Here is a 17,916-nt window from a genome sequence, read left to right on the forward strand (position 1 = left end):
TTCCCTAAGAACCCACATCCCTCCGTGGAACCTGCATCCGCCCCCTCCAGGCATCCACATCTCCCCAGCTCATGTCCCTCCTTCTCCAGCACCCACATCCCTTCTCCAGCACCTCCACTGCTTCCCTACATCCCTCCCTGGTCCCTGCATCCCACCTGGACTTCCGTCCCTGCCCCATCTTCCTGTCACTCCCATCCCTCCTCCACTACCTGCATCCCCACCACCCCTATCCTCACTCCACCTCTTTGTTCCCCCAAAACAGCTGAGAAGGATTCCTCCCCTACCAGTTTCCACAATAATTCAAGATCACGAGAGCAAATCTGAACTCCAGGCTCTTTTTCTCTGTTTATTGTATTTTTTTCCATCCAGGAGCATTCGCAGCCCCCAGGAATCACTGCCCTCTCAGAGGGGCTGGGGGCCACAATGCTCCATTCTCCCCCCAGCTCCCACTTCTCTCCTCCAAACCCTTAATTTCTCTTCAGATTTGGGCTTTGGGGGCTGCTTTCCCCCGTTTTGAGGGGCCTGGGGACATTCCCAAGCACTGGCCCTGAGCTACTTCCAGAGGGAATAACCCTTCCCCCCCTCTTTGGAGCTCTCAACCCTCATCTCTCTTCTCCACAGCACCTTTTTCACCCCAAATTGGACTCCAGGCATCTCCACTTTACCTTTTGCTACCACAGCCACAGAATCCTGTGGCAAATTCAAAACTGTCTTTTCCACCACACCCCTCATCTTCCCACTTTAATAACTTCTTTGGGTGCTAACACCCCACAGTCACCCTCAGCCCCCCATGAAGCTGCCACAGCCCAAAGTGGGGGGTTTCCCCTCCCAGGAGCTGCTGGATGGGATCCAGGAACCCAGCACCACCTTCCAGCTCTACCTGGGGAGGGTAAGGACATGTGGGACCCTGGATTTGGGATGGACAGAGGGACTATCCCAGTGCCAGGCTAGGTGACTGATGGAATCTCCTGCTCCACTGCCTTTTCCTCCTTCACTTCCAGAGATATGCTCCTGGAGCAGGTGAAATCCCAGCTCTGTGACTTCTCACAGCCCTTCCCAAGCCCCCAAACCAAGGGTAACACTGGTTCATCTCCCTCCAAGGGCTGATCCAACAGCAGAATTCCCTATGCAGCATCCCACTCTGTGTCAGATCAGTCGGGAATCTCCCTCCAGCTCGACCCCAGGGTCATAAATGCTGGTGAAGTGGATCTGGGAGGAAGGAGAGGAGGGAGGAGAGGGAGACTGAAGGTCACGGCTCATGTAGGCTTCCAGGAATTTCAGCAGCTGCCTTGGCCTCTTTTTGGTGGATAATTCCAGCTCTGGAAGGGTCAGAGGGGGAAAAGGTTGAGGGGAGTGAGGCCTGGATGGTGTCAAGGGTCCAATACATCCAGTATCCTGATGTTTCCCTTAGGAAAGGGCATGCTTGTGTTTTCCTTGGGATGAGAGAGAGCACAGGAAGCTCAGTGGCAGCCCGAGCCCTCTGAGATGGGAAGCTAGGGAAGATGGGCGAAGCTGGTGCTCAGCAGTGCCAGCTGGATGCCAGTTTCTGAGGGATACGTTAGTTCCACTGACAGCAATCCTCTCTGGAATAAGTAATTCATGGACTGTGTGAGCTCTGTGTGAGCCAGGGGAGCAGAGAATGTCCCCATGCATCACCCACCTTGAGCCACCCTGTCACAGCATCCCTCTGGGGTGGAAAATGGGAGGACAAACACCCCTTGATGCACGGGGATAGGGAAAAATTGTGGAAAAACCTCAGTGTGAGGATTAAAGTGGGAATATTTGAGCTTCTTGGGCATTACAGCCCAATTGGAATTGGCCTGGGATGTGCTGAGAACACAGCGGGGGGCGTTTTGAGGTTGTTGTCCTGAGGTTGTTTCCCCAAGGAAAATAAGGGGAAGGAAAACCTGGAAAGACAAACCCTTGAGGAAGAAGCTGGCGTCAGCGATGGTCCCATGCTGCCGCTTCCAGAGGCAGAAGAGCCGCAGAAAGGCAGCAGCGTACAGGTCATTCAGCACCCCGATGACCTGCTGCCGCCGGTTGCATTCCCTGGAAAAGGGGGAGAGGGACTCAGCCACATTCTGGGAAAGGGAAGGGCCCAGGATGCAGTTCAAGACTCCAAAACCAGCACCTCCTCACCGGGAGAGCCGCTCCTCCCGCAGTGCCTGAATGACAATCCGGGTGATGTTCACGGACATGATGCAGAAGGGAAAATTCTGGAAAATAACCACAATTCCAGCATTATGGAAGCTCAGTTGGAAAACCCTCCTCCCTTCTGGTACCTCTCACCCTTTGACACTGCATCCATGCATCCACAAATCCATGGGATGGATCCATGTACTGGAATAACAGCCCTACAGATCCAGGCTTGGATGGATGCTGAGGGTTGAGCCGACCTTGTACCCAAACCTGGACTTAAACCTGGACTAAAACGTGGAATTTAAGAAGACAGGTGCCAATCACTCCCATTTTCCTGTTGCCTAACTCTCCCGCCTGTTTATCCCACTTGAAACAAGGATCAAATCTCTAAAATCCCGTTCCCAGCATAAATCCAAGACTTGGAGCTCAGATTCAGCCTGGACTGGGGCTCCTTGGGCACCACCTTCTTCCCCTCCCCAGCACAAGGTGGTTCAGCATCGCAAAAAAATCTCAGAAGAGAATGTTTTTGTTCTTCCCTTTCCCAGAGCATTGGGAATTCCAAGGGAGAACCCCTGGCAGGGAGATGGGGGAAGATCATGCCTGGGTTTCATGCTGGGAGAGCTGGAATATCTCCCGTGCCAGTGGCAGTGTCCGGGAATCCAGGACGAAGAACAGGATCTGCATCAGCCCCAGCATTCCCGTCCCACGCAGGTCGGTCCCAGGATCCGCACCTGGGAAGGTGAGGGACAGCATGGAGTCACTCCCTGTCCCATTCCCACTTCCATGGGCTGTTTATTCCCTGTATTCCCTGTGACTGCACTTCCAAAGTCTAAGAATCCTGGGGATTCTTATTCCAGAGGAAAAGCTTTCAGGGAATTTCCCTGATGGAGCCATCACCTCGCTCATCTGGGCATTAACCAGCCCCTGCTCCACCCCACCAGTCCCATTCCCACACTTTTCCAGGAATTACCAGCTTTTTCAGGGACATAGTACTGGAATGACCCAGCCCACCAGTCCAAATATTGTACTGGGGACAGTTTGGTTTAATACCTTTATGGATAAAGGGATTGGGAGTGCCCTTGGGAATTTTGTAGAGATATGGAGCGGAGTGGGAGGATTGTGGTGATCACAACCTTGGATCAGTTTTAGGGTCCAAGAAGGACACTGAGGTGCTGGAGCACATCCAAAAGAGGGCAGTGGAGCTGGGTCTGGAGCACAGGGACAGGCTGAGGGAGCTGGGATAGGACAGAATTGCTTCAGGGGAGGTTTAGTTGGATTTTGGGAATAGGCCTAGCGATCTCCCCAGGCACAGGGCTGCTCCCTGTTCTACCCTGGAAGCCCAGCTCCTCCCAGTGTGCTCCATAGCGCGGGCAGCCCAGCCTGGAGCATGTCAACTGCCGGTAGATGGTCTGGAGGATCCGCATGTGCACCCGCTCGGAGTCATCCAGGGCACCTGGAGGGAAGGATGGAGGGAAGGAGGCAAACCCCCAGCTGACTGAAAACACTCTTGGGATCTAAAAAACATCCCTCAGTGCCCCAAAACCACCCCTTGGCCTCCAAAAACATCCCTTGGCACCTAAAAAAACAACCTCATGTCCTCCAAAAAAACCCCCTTGTTACCTAAAAATGCCGCTTACCACCGTAAAAATCCACAGCACCCAAACCCATACCCCATGGCACCTTAAAAATGCCTCCAGTTCCCCAAAAACACTCCTCAGCACTCTAAAGATGCCTCTTGGCATTCAAAAGACCCTAAAAGCCACCCCTCAACATCCTAAAAACCCCACAGTGCCCAAAACCACCCCACCCCAAAATGTCCTCAAAGCACCTAAAAAACACAACGTGGCACCTAAAAACCCCCTTTGTGCCCAAAAAAGGCCACTTTTGGCCCCCAAACCCACACGCCCATGGTTTCCATGAGTGTGTGACCTCCCCCGCTCATGCCAAGGGATTGGGTGATTCCCATCCCAACCCATCCCATCCCATCCCATCCTGTTTGCCTCTGGACTGAGGGGCAGGAAGGGCTGTGAAGCCAGAGGGCTCCTGCCTGGAGCTGTGCCTATGGGGAGCAGGGATGAGATCCGGCAGGGTACAAAGGGGATCCTGTGGCCACTCACACTGTGCCATGGCCAGTGCCAGCTCCCGCTCTCCCCAGAGTTGTGGCCGGAGCGAGGGGGGCCCCCAGAGGCAGCGGAGCAGGGCAGCCAGGCCCCGCTGGCGTCCCGGCACCCGGACCTTCCCCTGCAGGAGAAACACCCCAAACCCATCACGGAATGTGGCCAGAGGTGGGAGGAGGGGGCTGGTGCCCCCCACTCCTACTTCCTACACTCCTGCCAAGGAGAGGGAGCTGGAGCCCAGCCGTACCCGGCTCTCGGAGAGCTCTGCGCTCTGGAAGTGCTGCAGCGCCTCAGTGAAGGAAATCAATGAAGGGGGCGTGGCTGAGGTGCCCCCCAACCCTGCGGGGAGGCAGGGAGTGGGTCAGACCCCCAGTGACCCCTGATTCCCGCCCCGAATGATCCCCGATTCCATGAGAATGAAGCCATGGGGAATAGGGGGAAAACGCAATCTCCCACCCCCTGCCTCCCCTCCATCCCCAAATAACGCTCACACCTTCTTCCCCACCCACCCTGTCCTCCAGGATGAAGGTCCTTTCCTCCTTCCTGGACCTTTCCACCTGCCAGGCCCCTGTTAGTCCCAGTACCTGACTGGATCTCTTCCAGAGCCTCCCATTCCTCCTGGGCCTGGCGCTGCTCCTCGCTGATCACTGGCCAAAGGAAAGGGGTACAGGAGTCAGATTTGGGTGGGAGACATAGAGTGGGGGGGTTTCCTCCCTTCCGCCAACAACCCTCAGCACATCCTGGGGCTGTATTTCCTCTTTTCTAAGGAAAATCCCACCCGGCATCACCCAGATTTATCTTGATTGAATTTGGGAAACAATCTGGGACCAGATTTGGATCTGAGGGATGGATTTGACTGAGACCTGACCCACCTCACCCCTACTTGATCCTTGGGGTCCCGCCAATTAACCCAGATGAATTTCCCACCAGGAAACACCATGATTGATCCAAGGGAAGCAGGAAAAGCTCACCGAGATCTGGGGGTTGCCCCGCTCCAAGCACCAGCTCCTGCAGGACACCTTCCTGCCCCAGACCTGGAATCTGAGTGGGACAGAGGGAAAACAGTATCACTTCCCCTGACAGACCCCAAACACCAAACGACTCCAAATCCCAAGGTTTTCCCTCAGGGAACAGATCCTGTGCCCCACGGGAAGGTGGCTCAGGCCCTTCAGGGGGGTCTGTAAGCCCAAGATGATTTTATATGGTTGTAACGGCAGAACTGGAGCAATGAGGGGAAGTAGGTGGCTGGGACCCCTGCGGTGGGGGGCTCCGGCCGGACACGCACGGGTGGGGACTTGCCGGGGAGGCCACGCGCTGTTGCTCCTCCAACTGCTTCTCCAGCCGCTCCGAGCCCCCGGTGCTGCTCATGGCCTGGGAGAGAGGAGGGAATGAGGTGGTGGGAATGGGGGAGTCCCGGCGATTGACACCCCCCAGAACCACCCCAGGCTCTCAGGAACCCCCCTGAACCACTCAGGGCTCCCCTATCCCTCAAGAGCCTCCTGCAGCTCTCAGCATCCCCCACCCCTGCAGGAGCCCTTCTTAGGCCCCCTTCAGCCCCTCGGGAGTCCCCGAAGGTGCCCAGGGTCCCCCTGATCCCTCAGGAGCCCCGCGATCCCTCAGGAGCCTCCTGCTGCCCTCAGCACCCCCCAGGCCTCTCAGTGCCCCCCGACGCCCCAGGAGCCCCTTCCAGCCTCCGCTCCCCTCTGACCCGCCAGGTTGCCCTAGCCCCAGACCTCCGCATTGCGCAGGCGCGACCGCACTGCACGCCGGGAGCTGTAGTCCGTGCTGCAGCCTTATAGGAGATACGGGACTACAATTCCCGGCATACACCGCGCAGTGTGGCGTCATGGGCGCACGAGGGGAGCGGGCCGGAGGCGGGGGCTGGTGGGCGGGGCGAAATTCGGGGCGGGGCCGGGGGCGGGGCTCGGCCCGAGGAGCCGAGCGGGAGCGGGGCTGGGGCTCGGCAGGGGGGTCGGGGCTTACGGGGTCTGGAGCGGGGAGACCAGTCCCAGCTCCCCGTGTCCAGTGTCACTTCCCAGTCCCACTACCAGTTATCAGTCCCCGCTCCCAGTATGCCACTACCAGCTCCCACTATAGCAGTGACAGGTCCTAGTCCCAGCTCAGTGCCCAGTGCCTAGCGCCTGCTTCCTGTTTCCTGCTTCCAGCTCCCAGAATCGCAGTGCCCGCCCCTAGTACCCAGTCCCAGCTCCCACTGCCCCGTGCCAGCCCCCGCCCCCCCGTAGTCCCCAGTCGGTGCCGCCCCCCGTCTACCGCCGTTCCTGTTCTCGGTGTCCCCGCCGGCCCCACCACTGTTCCCGGCTCCGCTGAACAGAGCGGGGCTCTCCCAGGCCGGACGGCTGTGGACCATGTGGCTGCAAGCGCTGCTCTTCCTCGCCCCCCTTCTCCTCCTCCTCGTCCTCCTCCTCCCGCTCCTCTTCCTCCTGCTCCCGCGGGTCCCGGGCAGCCGCAACCCCTTCACCACCGACACCCGCCGCCCGCCCGCCCCGCTCGTCACCGACAAGGCTGTGCGCAGGACCGTCGTCAAGACAGGTACGGGACCCCCGGGGGGCATCAACCCCCGCGGGCGGGATTAAACCCCCTGGGTGGCATCAACACCGCAGGGTGTCATCGCCCCCCAGGGACAGCATTGGCCCCCCCAAGGCGGTATCATCCACCGGGACAGCACCACTTCTGTGGTGTCATTAATCCCCCCGGCTTGGCAGCGCCCCCGGAGCGGCATCACCTCCCGGGGTGCCATGGACCCCCAGGGCAGTACTGACCCCCCCAGCCCCAGGGTGGCATCAGCCCCCCGGGGCAGCATCTCCACCTGGGGCAGCATTAACCCGCCGCAGTGGCATTGTCTCCCACAGTGTCAAGATGACACCCCCCAGCACCGCATCACCTCTGTGGTGCCACCTGCTCACCGTGGTTTCAGGGGTCCCCCATGCCATGGGGTGCCCCCCCACTGACGCCCCACTTTCCTTGCAGTGTTCTCGGCAGAGAAGGTGCCTCAGGGGCTCGATGCCATCGTGGTGGGCAGCGGCGTGGGTGGCCTGGCAGCTGCAGCACTGCTGGCCAAAGCCGGCTGGCGCGTGCTGGTGCTGGAGCAGCACGGGAAGTTGGGGGGCTGCTGCCACACCTTCACCGAGAAGGGCTATGAGTTTGACACTGGTATGATTTGGGGCCCCAAATTCCCCCTGGATCCAAGGGAGGGGCATGGGATACACTCAGGGTGGGAATCATACCCATTGGGACGTGGAGCGGGGCTCCCCAGCATGCACCTCGCGTTGGACAAACCATTTGCCTGCCTTCATTGCAAAATCCTCTGGCTGTAGGATACCAAACCCCCCAAATTCCCCATATCCAGTCCCTATGTAATTCCCAGCAATGGGGGGTGTCGCCTCAGGACACATCATCCTTGGCAAACTTCTTGTGGCAAAGCAAAGTCCGGCTCTGTGTGTCCGTGAATCTCCAGGATTAATTATTTACAGCAGAGGTGAATAGCAAAGTGTAACAAAATACGAAAATTACCAGTTAAAAACACTGTGGCCAGTGCCATTCATCCCAGCTGGGAGGCGAGTGTATCCCAGGTTTTCCCTTTCCCTTCCATATCAAGCTGCTGCGGTCAGGGGGGAAAAATAAGAGGAGGATCCTATACGTCCCAGGGTGGAAAAAAAACCAGGAAAAATATGAAAATATAATAAAATTTCCCAGATTTGTAATTAAAAATGCAATGGTAAGCACTGTGTACCCCAAGTGGGTGATGGGAGTATCCCAGATTTTCCCTTTCCCTTTCATATGGAGCTGATGGGGTGGGGATGGATAAATAAGAGGTGCATCCTGGGGGGCGGAAATAAAAGAAAAAAAAAAAGAAAATAAAGGCAAAAAAATAAAGGAAAAATGTTTATTTTAGGGATCCACTATGTGGGGGAGATGCAGGAGGGCTCCCTGATGCGGTTCCTGGTGGACCAGCTGACGGATGGACAGCTGGAGTGGGCCCAGCTCCCAGCCACCTATGATGCCGTGGTTTTGGGGGACCTCCAGGGTTCTGGCAAGACCTACCACATCCATTCCGGGAAGTGGGAATATTTCCGGAGACTGAAGGAGCAGTTCCCTGGGGAGGCAGCGGCCATTGATGAGTTCCAGCGGTTGGTAAAGGTAGAGGCGGATCCACGTGGGATAAAATGCGGGGAGTGTGGGTATGGGGAGCCGCACAAGGGGGGAGCCTTCCAGCACCTAGATATTGGGCACCCCCAGGGACTAATGGCATCACCTAAAAGTGTTGGGTGATCCAAAATTGCCCTTTTCTGCTTCAGAAACACAGCATCACAGATGTTTTGGGGGAGATTTTTGAGCAGAGTTCTTTGGGGAAGCTTTTTTGAAAAACATTTTTTTAGGGAGCTTTTTGGAGGAGTTTTTCTGGAGGACCTTTTTCAAGGAGATTTGGTGGGGAAGATTTGGGAGGCAGTTTTTGTGGAGAGCTTTTTTGGGAAAGCTTTTCTTAAGGGAGGTTTTTGAGGGAGCCAGCACTCCCCTTGCCCATATCTCCCCAGGATGCCCAGCAGTGAATTTAAGGGGAAAAAAATGCTTTGGAGCATCTTTGGGGCATGTCTGAAGCCCCAGGTCTGCCCAGTGCCCCCAGTGTGGTCAGTGAGCCCCAGGCTCTCTCTGCAGAGTGCCGGCCGTGGAGTTGTGCTGCTGGGTATCTTGAAGATGCTCCCACGGTTCCTGGCCAGGCTTCTGATCCGCTCCAGGCTGCTCCCGTTCCTCTGCCCCTTCTCCCGCCTGGCCTCACGCAGCCTCAAGGAGGTGGTGGATGGTCTCACCCCCAACCCTGAGCTCCGGGCTGTCCTCAGCTACATATTCCCCACCTATGGTAGGTGACCAGGAGGCTCTAGGATGACATTGAACCGTTTAGAAACAGAAAAAAGGTAAGAACTCCCTTTCTTCCATGCTTTTGGAAGGTTTGCATGTGAAGGATGCTGTGGTGGATGCTTCACCAGCATCCTTGTCCCCAAGTCACTGGCAGGTGATGTGTCCCCCATGCTTATTTCCATCTTTTTCCCTCTGTGTTCTTCACATTCCCGATGGGACAACATCATTCCTGCAAGGAAATGTACCCCTGGTAGCACTTAGCCTCCCCCTTCCCTCCATTCAATCGCCTGGGCTTTGCTCACAGCCCCCCATGACTTGGTCAGGTTGATGACCACAGACTTTGCCATGGTGACACGCACACCCGACATCCTCCCTACTCTTCCAGGTTCCTCGCCTTCCTCCCAGTGTTGTGTCCAGGGGTGTTCTGATCCTAAAATCTTTAGGATAAGCACCAAACCCATGATTTGCCCAAACCCACCTTGGCTGCCGTTTTCCCCAGGTGTGCTTCCCTCCAAGGCCAGCTTCTCCATGCACAGCATCCTGGTGAACCACTTCCTCCATGGTGCATGGTACCCCAAAGGTGGGGCTGGGGAAATTGCCTTCCACACCATTTCTGTGATCCGGAAGGCTGGAGGCAACGTGTTTGGGAAGGCACCAGTGCAGAGGATCCTGCTGGACTCCCAGGGCAGAGCCTGCGGTGAGCACCAGCCTGGGACAGGGTGTGGGGCTGCTCCCCAAAATGGGGTTCCTTTCACCAGCACCTTATTCTTCCCTGTCCGGATTTTTCCTCCCAGGTGTGAGTGTCAAAAAAGGCCAAGATTTGGTGGACATCTTTGCTCCTGTGATCATTTCGGATGCTGGGATCTTCAACACTTATGAGAGGCTGCTGCCAGCGGAGGCGCGGGCTCTGCCGGGTACCGCGTCAGCACTGGGCTCTGGCGGAGTTACAGTGTTAATCCCGTTTTAAACCTCATCAGAAAGCAGATTTATCAATTAACATTGGCGAAACCCCTGCTGCTCCAGTGCCACAGCCCTCAAAACCCAGCCCTGGCCGCTCATTTCTTCACGGGGGTTTTAATTAATCTTAAATTAATTGGCCCAAATTGGCTGTAGTTTGCAAAGTCCTGGTTTGGTGTGAGGATTCCCTAAAAAACACAGTGCAGGGTCCCAAAATTTGTGGAAGTTGATGGAATGTCCACTTAAATTTGGATTGACAAAAAATCTTTTGGAAGGGGCAAGGATGGATGGAAGAGGGATAGATGGGGGAAGGGGAGTGGTTGGGTGGAAGGAGACAGAGGTGGGTGGGAAGGGGCACAGTTGGGTAGAAGGGTCACAATTGGGTTGAAGGGAGAGGGTTGTGTGGGTGGGAAGGGTCAGGGTTTGGTGGGAAGGGGTCAGGATTGGAGAGACCACTTCTTTGTAGCTGAGGAGCCTAGAAAAGCCTGATTTCCCCCAGAATAGACTAATTCCCCTTTTCCCCTCCATCTTGCAGAGATCCAGTCCCAGCTCCACATGGTGAACCATGGTGAGGGAGGTTTCACCGTCTTTGTTGGTGTCAGTGGCTCAAAGGAAGAGTTGGGGCTGGAACCCACCAACTACTTCATGTTCCCAGGGAACGATCTGGATGGAATGTAGGTTTGGCTTTATCTTGGACGTGCTTTGTAGAGCATGAGGAGATGAATTCCTGGGCAGTGACTCAGAAAACAGGGATTTGGCCATAAGGAGGATTCAGGGTAAGGTGTGCACCAAACCCCAGCTCAACCCTTCCCTCTCGCTGCAGGATGAAGCACTACTTGGCTTCATCCAGAGAAGAAGCTGCCAACAACATCCCTCTCCTCTTTGTTACCTCGCCATCGGCCAAGGACCCCACCTGGGAAATGAGGCACCCGGGTAAGTCTGACATCCAGCCACAAGTGCTTGTGAGGGGCTTCAAAACTCTTGTTGGGGTTTGGTGACCCCAAACAAGGAGTTTGTACTTGGCTATCCATGATCAAAGCTGCTGAGCATGGGGCTCATGGAATGCAGTTTTTGAGATACCTGGATAAAGGACATGGAACCCCAGAGATCTGGAGACATCTCCTGGGTTTGGATGGGGAGGGTTGGGGGCAGTGACAGGGTGGAGCGAGGGTGGGTGAGTGCCCCAGCGTTGTCCTCCCGCAGGTAAATCCACGCTGGCCATCGTCACCTTCGCCAGGTACGAGTGGTTTGAGGAGTGGAAGGACAAGCAGGTCCACAAGCGGGGGGATGACTATGAGGAGCTGAAGAAGACTTTTGTGGATGCCATCATGCAGACTGTCTTCAAGCTCTACCCTCGCATCAAGGGCCGGGTGAGGAAACACAGGGTTCAGGACTCCTAAACTTGGGGCTCAGGGGTCCTCCAGCTTGTCTCTGGGTCCCCTCTAACCACCCAGCACTGGAGCTTGGGCTGGACCTGCTGCACATGAGGTCCAGCATGGCACCAACCCATGACTGCTGCCTCCTCATGGTGCAAGGGCAAGTGACCATGGAATCACAGAATGGTTTGGTTTGGAAGGGACTTTAAACTCATCCAGTTCCACCCCCTGTCATGGGAAGGGAGACCTTCCACTAGACAAGGTTGCTCCAAGCCCCACCCAACCTGGACAGACCTGGATGACCATCCCAGGATGATCCCCCAGAACCATCCTGAGACCCAACATGGCCAGAACCAGCACCCCAGGGTCTGTGAGGAAACCTGTCCCAGCCCGTACCCCCCCCAAACCCAGCTTCCTGGAATGGCCCCACCATCCTGCTACCCCTGCGGATCACCCTGTCCCTTGTTCCCCTGCAGATCGAGTACCTCTCCGGTGGGACTCCCCTCACCAACCAGCACTACATCGCCAGTCCCCATGGGGAGTTGTATGGCGCCGACCATGGCATGCCGCGCCTGCAGGCCGAAGCCGTGGCCACCGTGCGGGCAGAGACGGCTGTGCCCAACCTCTACCTGACAGGTGACAGGGCCACCAGCGTTCTCAGATGAGGACAGCACTGGGGGAATGGGATGTTGGGGGAGAAAACTTTCAATCCTGAAATAGAATAAAGGAAAGAGCCACTGTGGTGGTGTGGGGCAAAGGAAGAACCACTGGAAAAATGGAGTTTCATGGTCCCAAAGGGAGGAGGAAAGGGCTGTGCTCCTCCAGGTCCAGGAGGTTATCTCCTTGCCCAATGTAGGATGGGGCAGGATGATGGCCTTTTCCTGCTGGGGAGAATGAAGGGTCAAACAGATTGTGTGTTCAGACCCCAGGGCCTATGTGGGGGCAGCTGGAAGGTGGGGAAGGTGATGCCCAAACCACCACTGATGGTTGGCTGGGATGGAATGGGGAGTGAGGGCTGCTCACGGGGAATCATGTCCACTGCTCTCTCCTTTCAGGGCAGGATTTGTGCCTGGGGGGTTTCATGGGAGCCCTGCAAGGAGCCATCATCTGCGCCAGCACCATCCTCAAGCGCAACCTCTATGTGGACGTGGCGTGGCTAAAGATGCGCTTGCAGGCCAACTCCAAGAAGAGAGACTAAGCCCGCTATCACACCACCAGGGACCCCTGCTCCCCACTGCATCACCTGCACCTCACTCTCAGCTGCCACACACCTGTAGCAGATCCACCTCTATGTGAAGCCAAGGGATTTCAATCCAGGAAGATGCTGTTCTCATTCCCAGACAGATCATGTTGGACCTCACCCCCACAAAAAATACCGCATCCCCTTCCACCATCATGTCCACTGCTGGTCCCCAGCCATGCGGAGGATCCCCAAGAGCTGCCCTGAGCGGCCGTGGCCAAGAGAGAAGTCAAGATAACCCCAAAACAGGTGGCACCAGCAGGTACCAGCATCACCCAGCAGCTCCCACAGTACCAACAGCACTCACAGCTGCTTGATCCCATCAGGATCATTGACCTCTACCTGCATCCCCCAGCAAAAGCCAACCTCCACCTGCAGCTCCCAGAGCTGTCTGAGAGCAGTGGCACTTGCAGGCTGTCCAGTGCTTCCAAAGTCATTTCTGGGAGCAGCAGGACCCCAATCCCCAGTATTCCTGGTGTTTGGGTGCTGCTCTCCCCTCATTGCCCCAAGGCACTGATGGCACAAACACACCCTCTTTTAGCAGCAACGAAGTCCTTCTGTCTGCTGGTAAAAGCTTGGGAACAGCATCAAAGTCCTCTCTGGATGGGAAGGGAAGCACATGAGACTGGAAGTAATAAAATAATCCTGGGATTTGTGCCTTGTGATGGGTCAGTGGGGCTGGGAGTTGTGAGGGAGAGAAGATTGCAGAAATAAGGGGAAGGGAAAGCAGAATGGGAAGGGAAAGGGGAAGGGACAGCCCAATCCTTGTGAATGTGTTGCTGGGGGTTTGTCCTGCACCAGCACAGTTTTGAGGAGGAATAATGGCAGAATGGTCATAAACTGGGAATCCATGTGAGGAAAACCAGCTGGCCAACGTGGATTTACCTCCCTCCCACCTCCCTGGAGCAGACAGGGATAGGGGAGCAATAAGGCTGGGGAAGCTGGATGAGGCTGATTTTCCCCATGGTCAACCAATGGTAAGAAGGAATTTCCTGGTACTGGGGGTAAAAAAAAAAATTGGCGAGAGTAAGGAAGGCTGGGAGGGATCACCTGGGTTCTTCTGGTGGTTCCATCCCCTGTCCCTCTCATCCCCACTATCCCCTTGGAGGATAAAAATCCTCAGTTTTTCTTTCCTGCTTGAGTCTGAGGAGCTGTGCCCCTCGCCCCACACTGGGTGCCTCACACCCAGGTGTCATCCTGCTCCTCAGCAGGTGACAAAGGGGACATTGCTCCTGCCTTGCCCCTGAACTCCAGCTGTGCTGGAGCTACATCACCCAGTTAAGTGGGATCTGCTGCCAGGCTTCCCAAAGGAGCACTCAGGGCTCAGCCTGGGGTCCATGGGCGTTTGGAACCCAATTCCCTCTCCAAGGGGACACCCCAGTATATCCCAGTCAAGGCCAAACTGGAGTTTGGTCATTGTCAACATCAAGTTCTGTAGCAGCGATGGAGCTGCAATGTTTGGGATCTGGAAAGAAGCCAAGAGGGAAGTGGAGCAGCTCACCAGGATCCTCACACTGCTCAACTATGCAGTGTTGGTGCACAGCAAGTCGGCTGAGGAGACAGAGGACCTTCACTGGCAAGGTAGGGGTACCCCCCCAACCCCAGCCCCCTCCTCATCTCCCCTTGGACACTCAGAACATGATGAGGAGCAGCTGAGGGAGCTGGGGGGGTCAGCCTGGAGAAAAGGAGGCTCAGAGGGGATTTGGCTCTCCCTGACAGGACGGGGCAGCCAGCACGGGTTAGGGCTCTGCTCCCACGGAACAAGTGAGAGGACAAGAGGAAATGGCCTCAAGCTGTGTCAGAGAAGGTTTGGGTTGGATATTGGGAAAATTCTTTCATGGAAAGGGCTGTCCACAGGCTGCCCAGGGCAGTGCTGGAGTCCCCATCTCAGGGGGATTAACAGAAGGGACATGGGTCAGTAGCGGCCTTGACTGTGCTGGGGAGCGGCTGGACTACAGGGCTTTTCCAACCCAAATGATTCCATGATTCCCTAAAGCCCAACTATCCCCCATCTCCCACCTCTTGCAGGGCTGGGGGCTGAGGCAGGGACCTTCACCCCCTGTGATATCCTGAGGTGCTGCTGTGAGCACAGTGAGTCCATGAGCATCGGGCCCCCTTGGGCTGTGGCACAAAACCCATGACATGGATCTTCCAGATTTGATCACAGGAGAAGTGCCGGTGATCAAAATCCCCCAAAATATCTTTGTCCAGGTAATGCAGCTGCTGGATGACAATTTCCCCACTTTTTGCTAGGTTTGGGCAGAATTCGACTGGCAAAGCATGAGATTTTAAATTGCTGCCAGTACAAATCTCGTTTAATTGTGGATTTTGGTCCCTCCTTGATCCCTTCCTCACTCCCCAGCTTCCCACTATAACCTTCCATCCCAATTCTTTTATGCTCCATGCCTCGTTTTTGATGTTTTCACCGATTTTGAAGCCTCCTTGCTCACTGCAACCCCCCTCTCCCAGCCTCCCATCATCCCCACACGTATCTCTCCTTCAGGATACAGCCTCGGTCATTCCCATTGTCCCCATTTCTCCCAGTGATTTGTATCCTTTAGCCTACTGGGGCTGAAATCACACTGTTTGCCATGACACAGGACATCACTGGGAGCAAATATTCCTCCCAGACACCAACCGGATGTAGATTAATTAATAAAAGTTGACTTGAAATCCCATCATGGTGACATTTGGGGACAGCAACACCTCTGGGTAGGACTGGGAGAAGCCCAGCTGAGAGCTGCTGATGGAGTAGGAGAAAAATAAAATCCAGAGCTAGTTCCTGAGCAGGGAGTACTGTGACCGAGCAGGGAATAGTGTGATCGTGCTGGAAAGAAGCCCTGGAAATAGGCTTGAAGGCTGATCCAGCAAAGAGGATTAGATTACTGAGCAAAGAGGTAATTCAGTGATGGGATGGAACCTGCAGAGAAGGTGAGCTCTGCAAACAGCCAAACCCCCAGCAATCACCCAGAATCAACCCCTTGGGGAATCCATGCTGGAGTGCTCTGGGCACAGCAGTGAACTGGGGAGGCTGCTCTGGGCACCTCCAGCAGCTGCAGCTCCCCACAGCCCAGGTGAGAGAAACCCCCACCTGCAGAGCTGCCTCCAGCTCTGGGTCTAAGACCAGAGGGATTTGGAGCTTCTGGAGTGACTCCAGAGGAGGCCATGGAGATGTTCCAAGGGCTGGAGCCTCTCTGCTCTGGGGCCAGGCTGGCAGAGCTGGGGGTGTTCACCTGGAGAAGAGGCGGCTACAGGGAGACCTTAGAGCCCCTTCCAGTACCTGAAAGGGCTCCAAGAGAGCTGGAGAGGGACCTGGGACAAGGGCGTGAAGTGCCAGGACAAAGGGGATTGGCTTCCCACTGCCAGAGGTCAGGGTGAGATGGGATATTGGGAAGAACTCCTAACCTTTGAGAGTGTTGAGGCCCTAGAACAGGTTTCTCAGAGAAGCTGTGGCTGCCCCATACCTGCAAGTGTCCAAGGCCAGGCTGCATGGGGCTTGGAGCAACCTGCGATAGTGGGAGGTGTCCCTGCCCATGGCAGGGTCTGGAACTGGGTGGTCTGTAGGGTCTCTACCAAGCCATGGATTCTTGTCTGGGGTTAGAGGCCCACATGGAGCCCCCAAGGCACCCAGAAAGCAGAACTGGGGGAGCTCAGGGTGGCTGTTCTCCCCACAGACTTGTCAGGGGGAAGACTCAACCAGGGGTGGATGTGGAGTGTGACAGTGCAGACCTGGAGGCTGATTCAGGTGGAATCATTACTTTCCCGTCCCTCCCCGGACCACTGTGATGTTCACCTGCAGCCCAGGCAAGGGAGAGCTCCTGATGCACCAGTGTCAGGCAGATGAGTTTCCTTTCGCCAAAAAAGTAGGACAAAGCAGGGCCAAGGCACAGCCAATATCCCTGTCCTTCTTTTCATCCTGCAGTCTATGCATCCTTTTTCAGCCCCTGCAGATCCATGTTCCTGGAGGATGGTGGGGACCAAGGCCCTGCTTCACCCCTAGCCTGCTGGGGACATCTGTCCCCTCAGGCCAGAGGAGTCCTAAGGGGAAAAACCTGAGGTGTGACCTTGGCAAGCAGCAGCTTGCTCCCTGTCATACATGGTGAGAAAAGGTCAAGTTACATGAAAACCAACCAAAAATCCCTCTGGGAGGGTGAGCTCTGGAGGCACCAGAGCTATTGCAAGGTTTAACAAGCAAGGTTCTCATCCTAGGGACCCTGTGCAGAGCAGAAACCTCTGATTTAAGAACAGAATGGTGCAGTGACACCCAACTCTCTCCCCAGCAGTATCCCCATGGCTCCCACTGCTCCTGGGGGATCCAAACCTCCCTCTTCCCCTGCTTTTCTCACCCCAAAGAGCTCCAACCTTGCAAATGTTGGACCTCATTCATTTTGGTGTTTTTAATCCAAACAAACCTTCCCAGGCCATGGAATTTGTCTTGCAAAGGCAAAGCTGATGTGTTTGCTTGGCTGGTGCCCTGCCCATAAGGAAAATACCTGCTGTCAGATCAGGTTTATGTATTTGCTCAGGAGGCCATGCAAGATTCAAAGCTTTCAACAAAAGAAGGTAAGATACAATAAACCCGGGGTGGTTGACAGTGCTTGCAGCTTGGGTTCACTGGGGATCTGGAGTGGAGACAGGGAGTGGGTCTAAGAGCATTTCATAGAACCATGGAAACATTTGGCTTGGAAAAGCCCCCTGAGACCATCAAGTCCAACTGATCCCCCAGCACTGCCAAGGCCACCACTGACCCATGTCCCCAAGTGCCACATCCACACAGCTGTTAAATCCCCCAGGGATGGCAACTCCAGCACTGCCCTGGGCAGCCCATGCCAGGCCTGGACTGCTGTTTCCCCGGAGAAATCTTCCCAATATCCAACCTGAACCACTCATGGTACTACTTGAGGTTGTTTCCTCTTGTCCTGTCCCTTGTTCTCTGGGAGCAGAGTTTGACCCCCACCTAGGACCACTCTCCAGTCAGCCTGTGCAGCAGTAGGAGGGTTGAAAGGCACAGACCCAACCACAGCCTCCACCTCAGTGCCCAGTTTCTCATGCATTAAACCTCCTCCACCCTCTGGGCCTCTCTGTTAAACTGTCTCTATCGGAATGTCTCAGCAATCAAGCCCTGATAAGCAGAGCCCAACCCAGTTGGCAAAGTGTTTTTGATTTTATTTGACAGTATTTCCACTCATGGACTTTGACTCCTGGGCATTCA

At 55.6% G+C, this 17,916-nt stretch overlaps 2 protein-coding genes across 7 annotated transcripts; one reads left to right on the forward strand and one right to left on the reverse strand.

Moving 5' to 3' along the window:
* Nucleotides 1-321: 321 nt before the first annotated feature.
* ELMOD3 (ELMO domain containing 3) lies at nucleotides 322-6,119 on the reverse strand. 4 transcript variants are annotated; one of them, XM_085080693.1, is made up of 11 exons: nucleotides 5,990-6,119; nucleotides 5,556-5,627; nucleotides 5,232-5,297; nucleotides 4,766-4,939; nucleotides 4,504-4,595; nucleotides 4,257-4,380; nucleotides 3,470-3,592; nucleotides 2,740-2,870; nucleotides 2,140-2,216; nucleotides 1,922-2,049; nucleotides 322-1,319 (listed from the first exon to the last, which is right to left on the reverse strand). In XM_085080693.1, exons 1-11 carry the CDS (start codon nucleotides 6,102-6,104, stop codon nucleotides 1,147-1,149), a joined length of 1,275 nt encoding a protein of 424 aa, XP_084936819.1. In that variant the 5' UTR covers nucleotides 6,105-6,119; the 3' UTR covers nucleotides 322-1,146. The 4 variants fall into 4 exon arrangements, with proteins under 4 accessions (XP_084936819.1, XP_084936820.1, XP_084936823.1 ...); XM_085080694.1 differs by having other exon boundaries at nucleotides 4,766-4,903; nucleotides 5,228-5,297; nucleotides 5,542-5,627; XM_085080697.1 differs by having other exon boundaries at nucleotides 4,766-4,903; nucleotides 5,228-5,297; nucleotides 5,990-6,030.
* Nucleotides 6,120-6,263: 144 nt separating this feature from the next.
* On the forward strand, nucleotides 6,264-13,355 carry RETSAT (retinol saturase). Of its 3 annotated transcripts, XM_085080690.1 has the most exons (11): nucleotides 6,270-6,806; nucleotides 7,245-7,427; nucleotides 8,170-8,414; nucleotides 8,931-9,132; nucleotides 9,631-9,828; nucleotides 9,926-10,045; nucleotides 10,624-10,762; nucleotides 10,912-11,021; nucleotides 11,292-11,458; nucleotides 11,941-12,100; nucleotides 12,520-13,355. In XM_085080690.1, exons 1-11 carry the CDS (start codon nucleotides 6,623-6,625, stop codon nucleotides 12,660-12,662), a joined length of 1,851 nt encoding a protein of 616 aa, XP_084936816.1. In that variant the 5' UTR covers nucleotides 6,270-6,622; the 3' UTR covers nucleotides 12,663-13,355. The 3 variants fall into 3 exon arrangements, with proteins under 3 accessions (XP_084936817.1, XP_084936818.1, XP_084936816.1); XM_085080691.1 differs by lacking the exon at nucleotides 8,931-9,132 and having other exon boundaries at nucleotides 6,264-6,806; nucleotides 8,170-8,430; nucleotides 9,517-9,828; XM_085080692.1 differs by lacking the exon at nucleotides 8,931-9,132 and having other exon boundaries at nucleotides 6,268-6,806; nucleotides 8,170-8,430.
* Nucleotides 13,356-17,916: the final 4,561 nt, after the last annotated feature.

Source organism: Lichenostomus cassidix, chromosome 22, assembly GCF_008360975.1.
Source record: "Lichenostomus cassidix isolate B80296 chromosome 22, HeHo_3.0, whole genome shotgun sequence".
Lineage (NCBI taxonomy): Eukaryota > Metazoa > Chordata > Aves > Passeriformes > Meliphagidae > Lichenostomus > Lichenostomus cassidix.

What these genes read in the sequence shown, in the direction of transcription:
- ELMOD3 (XM_085080693.1), bottom strand. Translation starts at nt 6,104, where the DNA reads ATGACGCCACACTGCGCGGTGTATGCCGGGAATTGTAGTCCCGTATCT. An exon ending in CGCGCCTGCGCAATGCGGAG is followed by an intron (nt 5,628 to 5,989) that starts GTCTGGGGCTAG and finishes CCTCTCTCCCAG; the next exon opens with GCCATGAGCAGCACCGGGGG. An exon ending in CGCCAGCTTCTTCCTCAAGG is followed by an intron (nt 1,320 to 1,921) that starts GTTTGTCTTTCC and finishes TGACCCTTCCAG; the next exon opens with AGCTGGAATTATCCACCAAA.
- RETSAT (XM_085080690.1), top strand. Translation starts at nt 6,623, where the DNA reads ATGTGGCTGCAAGCGCTGCTCTTCCTCGCCCCCCTTCTCCTCCTCCTC. An exon ending in GGGCTATGAGTTTGACACTG is followed by an intron (nt 7,428 to 8,169) that starts GTATGATTTGGG and finishes TGTTTATTTTAG; the next exon opens with GGATCCACTATGTGGGGGAG. An exon ending in ACCCTCGCATCAAGGGCCGG is followed by an intron (nt 11,459 to 11,940) that starts GTGAGGAAACAC and finishes GTTCCCCTGCAG; the next exon opens with ATCGAGTACCTCTCCGGTGG.